General features: G+C 39.7%; 1 protein-coding gene across 2 annotated transcripts in view; it reads right to left on the bottom strand.

Annotated features, from left to right (window-relative positions):
• Nucleotides 1-13,696, bottom strand: part of NEIL3 (nei like DNA glycosylase 3) — an 80,236-nt gene that overhangs the window by 10,457 nt on the left and 56,083 nt on the right. The window contains exons 10-11 of one of the 2 annotated variants that reach the window (XR_006782584.2): nucleotides 12,274-12,448; nucleotides 2,781-2,982 (exon numbers count right to left, since the gene is read on the bottom strand). Coding sequence is in view for 1 of the 2 variants with exons in the window: in XM_045813446.2 (XP_045669402.1) it covers nucleotides 12,433-12,448 (16 nt within the window). In the remaining variant the exon portion in view is untranslated. Of the gene's footprint in view, nucleotides 1-2,780; nucleotides 2,983-12,273; nucleotides 12,449-13,696 lie in introns of those variants that run through there. The other variant, XM_045813446.2, reaches the window with a different exon arrangement.

Here is a 13,696-nt window from a genome sequence, read left to right as displayed (position 1 = left end):
TTAATATTCAGTGTGACAAAATGGGAATTACATATAAAGTCTGTCCACTGTATCCTAAAGGACGATGTTGTCTGGAGGAAAAACACTAGTGTGATTGAGGTGTGAGATAAAATTAGCCAATGTTTTTGTAAAACACGAGTTTTATTTGAAAGAGTGACGAACAGGCAAACTATGGTTATAATGAGGATTTGGGTATTTGGTAGGCATTTCATTGGAAACGAATGAAGTAAGCCCAATGCTTTAAAGGAAAACAACTGTCAGTCTGTATGTATGTATCATGTGCATATTAAATTTTGCAATACTTACATCCACAACCGTGAGATTTAACAGCTTCCCACTACTGAAAGACTCCTGTTACGAGATCAGTATTTACAATAATAAATGTATTTCTTGATATTGTATAATGAAATCACCAACATTTGTAAGAGCTGCATAAATCAGTTACACAGTATTTTCCAAATGACCAGCGCATGACGTTACAATCTTAGGAGAGGATAAGACTCATGCTTGCACAGGAGAAACCAATGGACTTCAATGTAACAGAGTAAAAGAAGTTCATTGCTAGGATGTTACATACAATATCATGAACTATCAAAAGAAGTTCAATTAAAAAGAAAAAAAGAAGTTCAGTTTCTACATTGCATATAGCCTTAAAGAAATGACCACTTGTCAAGATTTGGGGTAATATCATAGAAGACAATCCTACATTTTCAGAAAAGGCAATTAAAATACTCTTCCCTTTTCTAACTGCATAGCTGTGTGAGGGCCAAATTTTCTCTTAGGACTTCAGTTAAAAGAACATACTGTAACCTTGAATGGAGAAACAAAAATGAGAATCCAGCCCTTTTCCTTTAAGCCAGGCATTAAAGAGATTTGCATAAATGCAAAGCAATATCCCTCATCTCACTGACTTTGCTTGGAAAAATAGTTATTTTTCACAAAAATATTTCATGTTGACACATACTGAGTTTGCTATTTTTAAATTAAGAAATAGATTTTTTAAACAGCTCCATCCTAGTTTTTAAGATGGTAAAGATCAGTAGATGGTAAGACACATCACCATAGTGGTTCTCAGTCATTTTTAAGAGCGTGTAGAGGTTCCAAGACCAAAACATTTGAGAACTGCTGCCCCAAATCAGAGGTCCGGGTAGCAGCCTGATCAGATGAATCCTGTCGGGCAGCTATGAGGGAGCAGAGATAGAATTTGATACTAAAGCCCAAGGGGAGCCAGGAAAGTTTTGAGGAAACATGTGACATGGCTGAGGGGAACAGACACAGAGAGAGATGCTGTCACGTGGAGAAAATGATGGGGTGCAGGCATGAGAAGACTGAGGCCTGACATAGAGATTTGATTCTGGTCTGCAAAAAGGAAGATGCAAATATTTTGACAGCCTAGAGGCAATTACTCTGATTTTTAAGGCAGGGAGTGAGCACTTACTCGAGGAGGTTGTCTTTGGGGGACTGCTAAGAACACATATGCCCCAGGGTGTCCAAGGGATGGAGAGGAAGCTAGGCCTTGAGGAGGAGCATTAGAAATGAAACTCTGGGGTGCCTGGCTGGCTCAGTTGGTTAAAGGTCTGCCTTTGGTTCAGGTCATGATTCCAGCGTCCTGGAATCAAGCCCTGCTTCCGGCTCCCTGCTCAGCAGAGGGTCTGCTTCTCCTTCCCCCTCTGCTTTCTCTCTCTCAAGTAAATAAATAAAATCTTAACAAAATACTTACAAAAAAAAAAAAAAAGAATTAAACTCTGCTTTGTTCTGGTAAGGTTGTTTCTTTCTTTCTTTTTTTTTTTTTTTTTTTTAAGATTTTATTTATTTATTCGACAGAGAAAGAGACAGCCAGCGGGAGAGGGAACACAAGCAAGGGGAGTGGGAGAGGAAGAAGCAGGCTCCCAGTGGAGGAGCCTGATGTGGGGCTCGATCCCAGAACGCTGGGATCACGCCCTGAGCCGAAGGCAGACGCTTAACCGCTGTGCCACCCAGGCGCCCCTGGTAAGGTTGTTTCTTGCCCCTAAATTCTTTGTGATAACTTAGCTGACGAACCCATATTTAGTATTTTACACACTGTATGAGGATCTCTGAATACATCCATTTAGTTCTGTTGATCATCTCGGTCACGAATGTGTCATATAACGTACATTTCCAGGTTTGATGTTGGGAAGATTGAGAGAGAGAGAGAGAGCAAGAGCGAGCGAGCGAGAGAAATCCACCAGGGATCTCTCAAGTGGAGTGAGAGACCAGAAAGGAAGGGCTCTCTCCTCTTGGAGGGTCTGAGAGCACCAAACCCCGCTCAGGGAAGGGCACAGGATTAAGCTTATGAGCTAAAGGTTGTAGAGAACGAGGCAGTTTCAATTTCTGGGGTAGGACCCGGTTTTCAGAAAGTAGAGGTGGTTACTTTATTCTGCGATACTTGAGGAGGCTGGATGGAACACATTTACGAGGGGTGACTGGCACGCTGCTCTTGCTTAGCCGTGCTCCCTATGAAGAGCTACTTGAAAATCAAATTGCCACGTTACATTTGCATTATATGTTATGCCTGGAGTATTGTCCTTTGAAATAGATTGGTCAGGGTAAGCTAGTCACAGAAGAGCAATAAGTGACCAGCTTGATATTGCTGCTGAAGTTTTGCTTTCGTGGAGAGAATGCCAAAGTCAGTGATCACAGGCTACTCGTGAAATATCAGAGAGCGTGTTCGGACCAAGCAGAGTATGAAGAAAAACCCCACAAAACCCCAAAATCTCTTTCCTGGACAAAATACTTCTTCATTCAGACTTAGTACTCACGTGGTCCAGGTACTGCCGCAGAGTTCCCCTCTAGTCTCAGAACTAAGGCAACACTTCCCCGACTGCTCATTTTTAACCTTGCTTCTGACCTCTTTGTGTTCATCAGATTCACACCCAGGAGGCTTGTGCAACGGTGGTGTGTCCCCCGAGGTACACAGGCTGACATTTGTGAGCGCGAGGGAAGGGACATGCACTCCATTTCCTGAGGGATGGATAAAAAATTCGGTTTTCAAGAAATTTACTGTATGACATGGATTTCTTAATATTGAGTTCATGCTGTGATCCCATGTGGGGGAAAATAATTTCAAATCGGCCTCAGATAGATGCACCCAGAAATCATTTTGGAAGTATATCAAGACCAACGAGGTCAATACTAGTGCATCACCTACTTTTCTGAGAAAGTCAATTGCTGAGGTAATATCATGGACCCAGAAAACTACTAGCACTTTCACTTTGTGATATAGTGTGACGTTTAATTATTTAATTTGCCAGTGGTTTCAAATATCTGAATTAATAGCATTTATAATGGAATAATAAAACTGTATGAAATGATCAAAATAAAAGTTTCTTTTCCAACTTATTGATCGTAAGAGTTTCTTTGATTATCAGTTAAAATTCCTCTGCACAGTTGAAGAGTGCTGTTAATTCATTGGCACCGACGAGGAAGTTCTCTGGAGGAGACATAAACAAGATCTCACCTATTGATCTAAATAAGATCAATGCAGGTGGGTGGTCTGATGGGGCAAAGGAAGCTTATGGACGTTCTCTTTTAATTCCCTCAGTTTCTTGAGTGACCTTGGGTAGAAGGTAATTAGATGAGAGTATGGGTGTAGAAGGAGGTTGGTAATTGTTGTCTGAGGAGAGGAGATATGAAATAATGTCAAAGAGAGTCACAAGAGAAAGGATCGTGGCTGCTGGGAAACATTCAGAGTTGATATTAGTCAATGTAGATTTTAAGTGAGTCCCACAGTTGTGATTGAAATTCCATCACAGGAGGATTCAGAGATGCTGACATACGAGTGAGCCTGATGTAACCAGGGTTACGGGTTAGCCAAGCATCCAGATGGATTATTAGGGTTGACCATGAACTTCAATTGGCAAAGAAGAGCAGTATGGGAACAGATGGTGGGTGAGATTGTTGAGGTAGTAGGTTCATTTAATTTTAGATCTTGCTTGGCTAGAAGCATTGTTGGAATCGAGGAAAGAAAGGGACTCATCTTGACAGACAGGGAGTCTGGAATTTTTCTCAATGTGCCTTTGGTCTTTGCTGTCTTGGGATAGACTTGGATAAAGACTAGATATGTATTATGTAAATTAAATCCTTCTTTTTCTTTGTTTTGATTATTTATGATAATTAGAAATATCTTCCCATGGCAAGTTTATTAAAATGATTGGGCATATTTTAAAATCTAGTTTGATACCTTTATTTCTCAATATTGAAAATATTTGCTCCATCTGGAATTTGATTTGGCATGGGGTGTAAAAAAGGGGTTCAGAGTTTTTCATCCAAGTGGATAATTCCTCTCTTAATTATCCTTTTTTTCCATTCAAGGACATCCTGACTGCTTTTACAAGAGAATAAAATGGCATATATTTTGAGAAAAGGAGGAAAGTGCCTGGACCTTTTATTATGTGGTCAAAAGCAGCCGAAGTTAATGTAGCAAATTTTATTACTGAGTGCTTATGAATAAAACTGTAAAATGCAACTGAAGAAAAAAATGTAAATCTGATCAAACCGAGAGACATAACAAATACCAAGTTCTTGGGAAATCTCCAAATTATAAAAGTGTTAACTACTTCTAAATTAACCTCGGATGTCAATGTGACACAATCGAAACTCTAAAGGCTTTTTGAAGAAAAAATCTTAATAAAATAATTCTATAATTTATCTGGAAGAACCAAAATGTAATAGCTTTAAGAGATTTAGACTTTTCAATAGGAAATATTTAATACACTCTCTATAAAAACAAGATATTTTTTAGAACTAAGAAACTGAATCTAAAGTTTCATTGGGAGAATAAACATGTGTCAATGTTGAAATAATTAACATTTTTAATATTAAAGCATGAGTAAACACTGACATCAGAGGAATAGAGCAAAAACTCTAGAAGTATGCCAAAATACATAGAAATGTATTATGCAGTAACAGTGGCATTTCACTTAGGGAAAAGAAGAATAATAAGTAAATGATAACTGTTAAAGATCATCATACCAACTGAGCTACATATGAATAGATTCCAAACTGATAAACTATGGATATAAGTAATAAAATAATATTGTTGTAAATAATCAAAAAGGTCAAAGCTTTTCTAAATATGACATAAAAACAAAGGTCATATAATTAAAAAGTGTTACATTTAAATATATTAAAATTAAAGTGCTTGCTTGTGCAAAAGCATTATATACAATGACAAGACACTTAAAAATTGGAGAAGTTTTTTCCAAACCTATAATAACACCAAGAAGTAATTAAGCTGACATAAAGAGTGCCCTTAAATCAAAAGTAAATGTAAAAAAAAAAGGTAGACATGGATATTAAAAAGATCACCTAAAATAAAATATAAATTTCAAAAATGAAAATATGCCAAGCACTACAGATCATATGAGAAATGCAAATTGAAATTCAACTTATCTTCTATCAGACTGGTAAAGATCAAACTGTGTGAAAACTTAGTACTTTTGTGACAATGCAAGAAAAGTTGTCATTTTATTTTTGCTGGTAGAAGGGTAAACTGGCATATATTTTAAAGAAGGCTATATTGCAATATCTATTTAAGACTATACATACCTTAGCTCTAACAATTCTACTTAAAGAAATTTATCTTACATTTATTATCACTTATGCTGACATAAAAGGTGATTAACTGCAGCCTTCATATGTATTAATAAGTGGACTATACAAATATCTACCATAGAATATTACATAGTTGCATAAAAATTAAGGAGCAGAATAATATATGTACATTTGCCTATATATTTACAACATACCTTTAAAGGATATATACACAAGACATACACACATGTCCCCAGTACATATTAATTGTCTCTGGAAGAGGGAATGGTTTTCTGGAAGTCAGTGAGTGAAGTCTTCTAACTTTACATTCTTTCGTATTTTGGAATTTTGAACCACATGAATATATTACTTATTTATTTTCAAAGATTCATTTATTAACTTGAGAGGGAGAGAGAGCATGCGTGACTCTGGGGGGCAGATGGAGAGAATCTCAAGCAGACTCCCCACAGAGCACAGAGCCTGACGTGGGGCTTGATCCCATGACCCATGAGATCATGACCTGAGCTGAAATCAAGGGTGGGATGCTTAACTGACTGAGCCACCCAGGCACCCCCTATTTTTAAAAATATGTAATATATTTGGGGCATTAGTTGACAAAATTTTTAAACTTTTCTCAATATCTAAACATTTCTAAATGGGATTGCAGATTATTATCAACAGCGTGCTATAGTTTATTTGGCAGTGTCTTTCATGTTTCATCTACCTTAAATGTCTCAAATCTCATTTCATATTTCCCATATATTGTGTGGCATAATGTACGTCTGTGCTGCATTTTGAGTGATTTCTTTTGATGGGTCGTCCAGTTTATCATCCTCCCTTCAACCCTATCTGTCATGCTGTTGAGTTTATACATTACATTTTACATTTTATTTGTTACACTTTCACTTCTACAAATTTGTCCCTTGGTCAGCCTTTGAATCCAATTATCCAGGTTAAAAAAAAAAATCTCAAAAATTCCTCAGGCTTTTGGGATCTGCTTAATCCCTCTGCCTTCTCTGCTCATTCTGAGTTTGGTCATTGAAATCTCCCTGGGTTTTTGTAAACTCAGCAAAGCATTTAAAAAGACATTTCTTAAAATTATCCAGCATTTCTAGGTGCTTCCAGAGGTGTATTCAGCATTCTCAGGCTGTTTCAAGCATCTAATCTGCAAGCTGCTGGCAATGAAATAGGCAGGGGATCTCAATGACTTAGGGGGAGAAGGTGATGACACCTACACGGGAGACATGACATGATAGCAACAAGGAAGACCAGGGTCAAACGGTTGCAAAGGAACTGGAAGTATTCCAGGAGGAAAGAGGAGAAATACTTTAGTTGTGGCGACAGAGAGCAAGGAGATCGAATTCTTTACACTGAGCTAGTTGTGATGCCAAGGAGAAAATAAAGGTCTTCATTTAAAAGGACTGCAAAAAACAGCATTTCACGTCTCATCAAAGTTGCAGCTAAGACCAAAGGTAAACGACATGTTTAGAGCAGAAGCTGGAGACAGAGCGGGTTTTGTTGGTTCAGGCTGAGAGAGTCCATAGGTTCAAAGGGGGGGGGGGGTGGCGGCAAGAGAGACAAATGTTGGAGGCAGCTTAGGAAATGAGCGGGGGGGTAGAGGAAAATCTCCAGGTAAGAGGGTGTGTGACATACTCTCTTAGAGAGAACCCCTCTGCTTCAGGGGTATCACAGCGATGATACATTTCAGAATGAAAACTGTAAGGTCTCACCATGCCCCACACGAGACCATCATCGCCATGGATCGGATGTGAACACAGGCACAAAATGCGAGTTGGAGCTGAACCCAGTGGCAGGGGCAGGCAGATACTACTGAGATCGGTTACCTCTCCAGAGCAACGGGCAGTAAGAAATGTCTCCTTCACATCAAAGCAGGGGCCAAACCCAGCGCACTGCTTGAAGCTATGTGCTTATTTGGAATCATCCTGCTTGTAAAATAAATACTAGATTAGGAAAAACGACCACAGACTGACTGCTACGCTTATCTACTTACACAGGGAGGCAGAGAAACAGCCTTGCAGCCAGAACGTGGACCATTTGTCTCAATGACTAGGGCTGTGGTGATCCCAAGGGCATTGGAGCAGGAGCCCTGAATCATCCTAATGAGAGTTCATTCCCAACCTGTGTGTCGGTGTGGGCTGAGAAGTAAGTGACAGCCCTTGAGAACAGTTAGTTGGAGAGGGATTGTCTGTGAATGGGGGGGGGGGGAGGGAAGGGAGGGAAGGGGAGAGAGAGATGGAGAGAAGCTAAAGAAGGAGGAGGAGGAAGGAGAGATAAAGGGAACAAAAGAATAAACCAGCATTCAGGGTGAGCATGCAAGTCAAAATTGCAAACGTAAGGAAGAAAATAAAGCTTGGAAAGACAATCAGTAAGCTAAAAAACAAAACAATCAGGAAATTAATTCATGTCAGAAAAAAATGAAAATGACAGAACATTTTGAACATGACATTAAAATAAGTATGTTTAGGACACTCGACAAAGGATAATGAAGGACAAGAAATCACGAAACAGCACACCAAAGTTTACCTCACAAATGGTTAGGGAAAAGCAATGTTTATCATTTTGGGGGAAGAAAAACATAGACTTTGGAACAAAATCCAAATGACATGATAACTCTGGACTAGGCCACATTAAAGAGGGAATAAACAAATCAAAATGTTAATCTGAGGAGCTCACCTCTAATGCAGGACATGAAGATATTAAACACAGAGAACACACTGACTGAAAAGCAGCTGAATGAAGAGAGCCAGCCCAGACACACGACAGCGGAAAGACTTACCCCGGAGGGCAGAGACGTGTCTGGTTACCCCAAGCATTAGGGATTGTATCTTGGGAGATAAGAGATGAAGGGAGTAGCCCTCCAGGCTCTTAGAATGGGCTTCAAACCCAAAAGTGTTGCCAGGCAGGTGGCATAAGTGTAAGAAAGTAAAGGGCTGGGAGGTGGTGAAACGTTTCAGGATCGTCTGTGCTCTCAGCATCCCGAGGCAGCAGGGATGGGGTGGGAGAAATGCGAGCAAGCCCCCCACAGACTGAGGCAGCCCACGTGGGAGTGGGGAGCCATCTTATGACATAGAGCTTTAAAAGAGAATCCATACATCTGGACTTTATGTCATAGCTTCCGACTTTCAATGTTGGCAAACAATGGAAAATAGGCATCATAAAATAACAGAGTTATGATGACAGAATGCACTACATCTATATTTGTCATAATGACGAGAAGTAATCCAGTGAACAATTAGGTGTGGATTTTTCCTCCTATGTCATACACAGCATTATACCAAGTTGTGCTATTTATGTAATGAAATCGAGTGAGGGGTTATTTCGATGATATTTGTGTGAGAAGAGGAAGGCGAAGGAGCTACCCTTCTCAAGTATGCCTTGCTTTTATTCTGTCTAAAGACACCCTCTTTTCTTTGGATATTTTACTTGAAAATATTTCAAGTTTTCAGTTAATGTCTCAAGCCCTATGCTACTGTAATAAATCACTTAAATTGCCAGGTTATATTTTACAGCTTTGGTTGCTTTAATATTTATTATAAAGCACCAAATACAATAATTTCCATTTTTATAATTAAGAAGATCTGGAAATATAATTCTAATTGCTAAGGCAAGGGTGATAGCGATGTAGTGTCAGAATTTCGTCAAAGTCCTTAAGTATCATTCCCTTTCATGAACACACTTTAATTAGAAGATCAGAGGAAGAATAATTATTAGATATTTATATTATTTATTAGATAGATAACCTAATAAGTATTAGATTATTAGAAGCTGAGTCCCAGACACTTCAATGAGAGGTGAGCTTAGGTCCTATTATGCATGAGCTTCTTGCCAATGCACAGCCATCTTTGTTGGTGCATTTTCCCATAATTTTAAAAATAGTTCTCATGCGTAGCTCACAAAATACTTCCTTCGGGGGGGGGGGGGTGGGCAATGAAGCCTGAATTTGAATCTCCCACTGTTGTTCTGTTGACAGTATTTAACGAGTGTCCTGGTCTCAAACCTAGACTATCTACCTCTTCTTGTCATTAGTTTGAATCTGCTTCCTTCCTGAACGTCTGTCAATCCATTCTTCATTCTTGAAAGAATACAGTCTACCTTCTAGTTAGGCTAGACAGTAATTTGATTCTGCTCTTTTTTCCTCCAAATTTTCTCATTTTATATTGTTCCCAAGACCCCAAATAGCTAAGTTATCCTTGACTTGAACTCGCCATTTTCCCCTCTGTCTTCCCATCTGCCATCCACTCCTGAACATTTCCAGTATTATATACTCCCTCACCAGAGGTGTGCCTGCGCTGGGACTCTTTAATCATTTTCAATATCAAATACTACCTCTACCTCATTTATAGCCTTTATAAATTTTAATCTGTGAGTTTCAGAAGATCCAGGATTCTGCTGCTACACTGTGTTACCTCTGCATTTTTCAAAGCTCTATATTCTTGACCTTTTCCTATAATCGTTGATGGCTTCTTCATCCATTTTTTTTTAAAACTCTCAGTTACCAGCTCACTTGCTTTATTCTTGATATCTTTTTAACTTTCTCATACCCTCCTCTTGAAATTGTCCCATAAAAAAATCACACTACAATGTACCTAATTTCATTGTGTTTCTGTGAAGTTTATCTCACCGTATCACTCAACATAAAGCAGCTTCACTCTTGAGTCTGTGCCAGAAAAATGTATTGGAAATTGCATACAAAAATGGTATACTGCGTACAGGGCATCTACCATTAAATGTTTATTGAGTTGATGACTCAAGGGTAACATTATGAACAGAAATTACTATTCTATGCTATAACAAAGGTCTGACTCTAACACCAAATGAGATAGGAAGGCTTACATTTCGAATTCTTGATCTCTGCTTTCTGTAGTTTCCGGCATTTGTGTTTTCTTGCTTTTATCAGCGTGGATACCAATAAGCAACCTCTCTTCCTGCCTCCCATTTTTCTACTTTTGTCTCCTGAGGTCTGAAATACCAGACGACCAATTTTATGAAAATAAGCTACAAAAGTAAATACGTTCAGAATCTGATCTTCATCTTTAGGACAGTAGGAGTCCATCTGAAAGGAAGTTGTAGAAACATAGTGCCTGGACTTGGGGACCTATATTTTATCTGCTCAAAAGCACATTTTGTACACACAGTGTTCCGCTGACTATTAGAAACTTGGCTTCAAGATGCAGAGGTTATTAAATCTGTCAGTGGGGCATCTAAAGGTATGGCTAAAACTGTATTCAGCCTCTGAGATGCACGACCACTCATTTTGATCAAGAGAATAACTTGAAGCCTTTTGGGAGTGACGATATTCTATAACAAAAGTTATTTTTGAAATTTTGAAAAAGAGAGTTATTTAATACTTTTGTTTTCCCCTTTCAGGTTCTTTGGGCTATATGTGAAGAGATTACATTTCCTGTAGGTTAGGGATATTTGAGGAAATAAAACAAAAATGCGTTTTGTGTACATTTAACTCTGTAAACCTGTACCTCTTCTCTCTTGGAAGCAATTAGAAGTAGGCCTGGAGACAGAGCACAGAGGTGGACCTGACTGCACAAATGGAAGGTACCAAAAATTCTGGAAAACTAGGACTCCCAAGCAGCAAAATAATTCGACAGTGTACAAGGAATGTAAAGCCAATGCACTCATTATTCACAGACTAAGAGAATTTCAGTCACTAATTTTTACCATGAGATCCTTCACACTCTATTGAATGTGCTGGGGGGGAAAATGCTTAGACAATGGCTAGCTACACTGTAACGTTTCTGGAGGAGCCAGAGGGAAGCCTCTGATATTTGGTTTCCTCGAATACCAAGAGAAGTCTTTTCACTGCTCCTCCAAAGGAGAAATTTCTGTAAAGTCAAATATGTAAATGAGCACAGCCCACTCCATTGTTCTATGCCCTCCTTTGAGAACAAAGAGCCCAATAGCTTCCAACTGTATTCTGCTGAGCCCTCCAGTCTCTGACCTTTTGTCCCCACAGACAGGAAAGGTGCAGGGTGGCCTGGCTGGAACTTTTGCCCGACGCCACTGTGCCTCACAAAAAGGACCTGAATGTAAGTGGTTGGATATGAACCAGGTTGTGCTTTTCAAGAACGTGTGACACTGAGCAATCGGAAACTTGTTATTATTATTATTTTTAACAAACTGTTATTCTGCCTGTTCTGTTCCTCTAATATCGGGAAGACAATGACATAAACTTCCATCCCAGGCCCCCAGTGAAAAATTCATGAAAATCTCTCTTACTCTTTGTTAGGCCTTACATAGGGGTCAGTCCCTGTCACCAGTCCTCAGAGACAAGGCACAGTCAGTAGAAAAGGAAGAGGACGCAGAGCCTTGGTTGGTGGCCTCCACAAGCCCCAGGAGTTCTATCCCTGGCATGGTTAGCACTGGCGAAGACAGAAAGTCACCCCAGGAGTTTGAGATAAAGTTGCCCTCCAAGAATAAAATCAGGAAGATTCAAAACATAATGGATGAGATTAGTTATCTGTAAAAATGACATACCCTAAGGAATAGTCAAAAAGATTATGTGGAGAAATCTAGAAACACCCTGAGGAATTTAACAATAGCAGAAGCTTGATTGTATCCGTATATTTCCAGCAACAATCTAATCAAAGTAAATGGATGAAGCTGTAACACAATCAAGCAGTAACTTAATCAGTTATAGTGAATAGATTAAGAACTCTAATCACAATCAATAGTATTGCAGCCCACCTGAAGAAAGGGCAGCTGGGAGGAAATGGGGGGCGCAGGACCCGGGAATTTGTCTGGGCCTCCAGCTCCCTCCAGCGTGGGAAGTGCAGCCTCAGCCGGCTCAGCAAACAGGTAGGACCCAAGGCGGTTTCCATGGTAATTTGGATTCCGAAGGCTTATTCACCGGTCCATTTGCCTACAAGGAGAGAGTGCACTTGTCAGCAAAGCAGCAATCCTTATCAGTTTTGAGGCCAAAGGATTGCATTTTTAGAATTACAGTAATTGCCAAAGAACAGTCAGAAAAATTAATAAAGTAATTGGATACCATTAGCTCAACAAGCATTTGTGAAAGGGCTGCCGTACTCTAGCCACGGGGCCTAGGAGCTGGGGGGTTAGTGTCAAATCAGGACAGCCTTGCCTGCATGGAGCATTCACTGTAAGACGGAAGACGGATATTAAACAACTAATTGTATGATAGATTATTTTGTTATAATTGTGACTATTCCTAGGAAGAAAACATACAGAATTTACTTGAACAGGAAAACATTACGAGGCCCCAGAGCTGATGGGAGGTTTAGAGATAGCTCTCATAGGATCCCTCCGGTCGATTTAGGCATCTCTTATAAAGGGGAAAGAGATGAAAAAGACAAGATAAAATACAAAGGAGGAGGAAAATTGACGAATCCTGTGAATAAAGCCGGTGACCATAAGTTGCTCAGAAATGATCTATGACAAAACTACCCACACAGAGACTAGAATGACTACTGCTAATATTCTCTTGAGAGCGGCAGGAGGGGAGGCTTACCTAGTAATCCACATTCCAGACATGATCTACTATTTAGAAGTGAACTATCTTGATATTTTTAGAACTGGTAAGAGCCGAGAAGATTTTACACCACTGGAGTTGACCATGGATCAAAATTATCTATGTTCGCTCTGGAAACGAAATGAGAGTGCTGGAAACATGTTATGGTTGCAGCCCCACGTTGCAAAGCACCAGACAATCGGCTACGGCCCTTAGACCGATTTGGGGATGCCAGACCATAAGGCAGAAAGGTAGAGTGACTGCAAAACGATGCGCAAACAGAGCGCTCCCCTGTAATTTCCTATCCAAGGCAGAGAAGGGTTATTGAAAAGTTTTAGATCAACCATGCACATGCTCTAAGTGGATCTCGAGGGCACTCAGGCAGAAGCTGCATTACCCAGGAACGTGATAGGAGTGCAGTGCCAGGACATAAAGTATGGAGTGCTAAAATGCCGCTCTGTGTAAGACAGAAGGGAAGTGCAGGCATCTGTTAGCTCCCCAGTCACAGATCAGAACAGAAAGGAAGCAGGAGCAGATGAAGCAGCAAATAGGCAAATCGAAACACTATACCTTCTTGCAAAAATACAGGTAACATTTTGGAAAGAAGCTCCAAAGACTATAAAGAAAACTGATTAACTG

This window comes from Ursus americanus, chromosome 27, assembly GCF_024610735.1.
Source record: "Ursus americanus isolate L20-20 chromosome 27, mUrsAme1.1.p, whole genome shotgun sequence".
NCBI lineage: Eukaryota > Metazoa > Chordata > Mammalia > Carnivora > Ursidae > Ursus > Ursus americanus.
The sequence above is the reverse complement of the archived record's forward strand: the minus strand, read 5'-3'. Positions and strand labels throughout refer to the sequence as shown.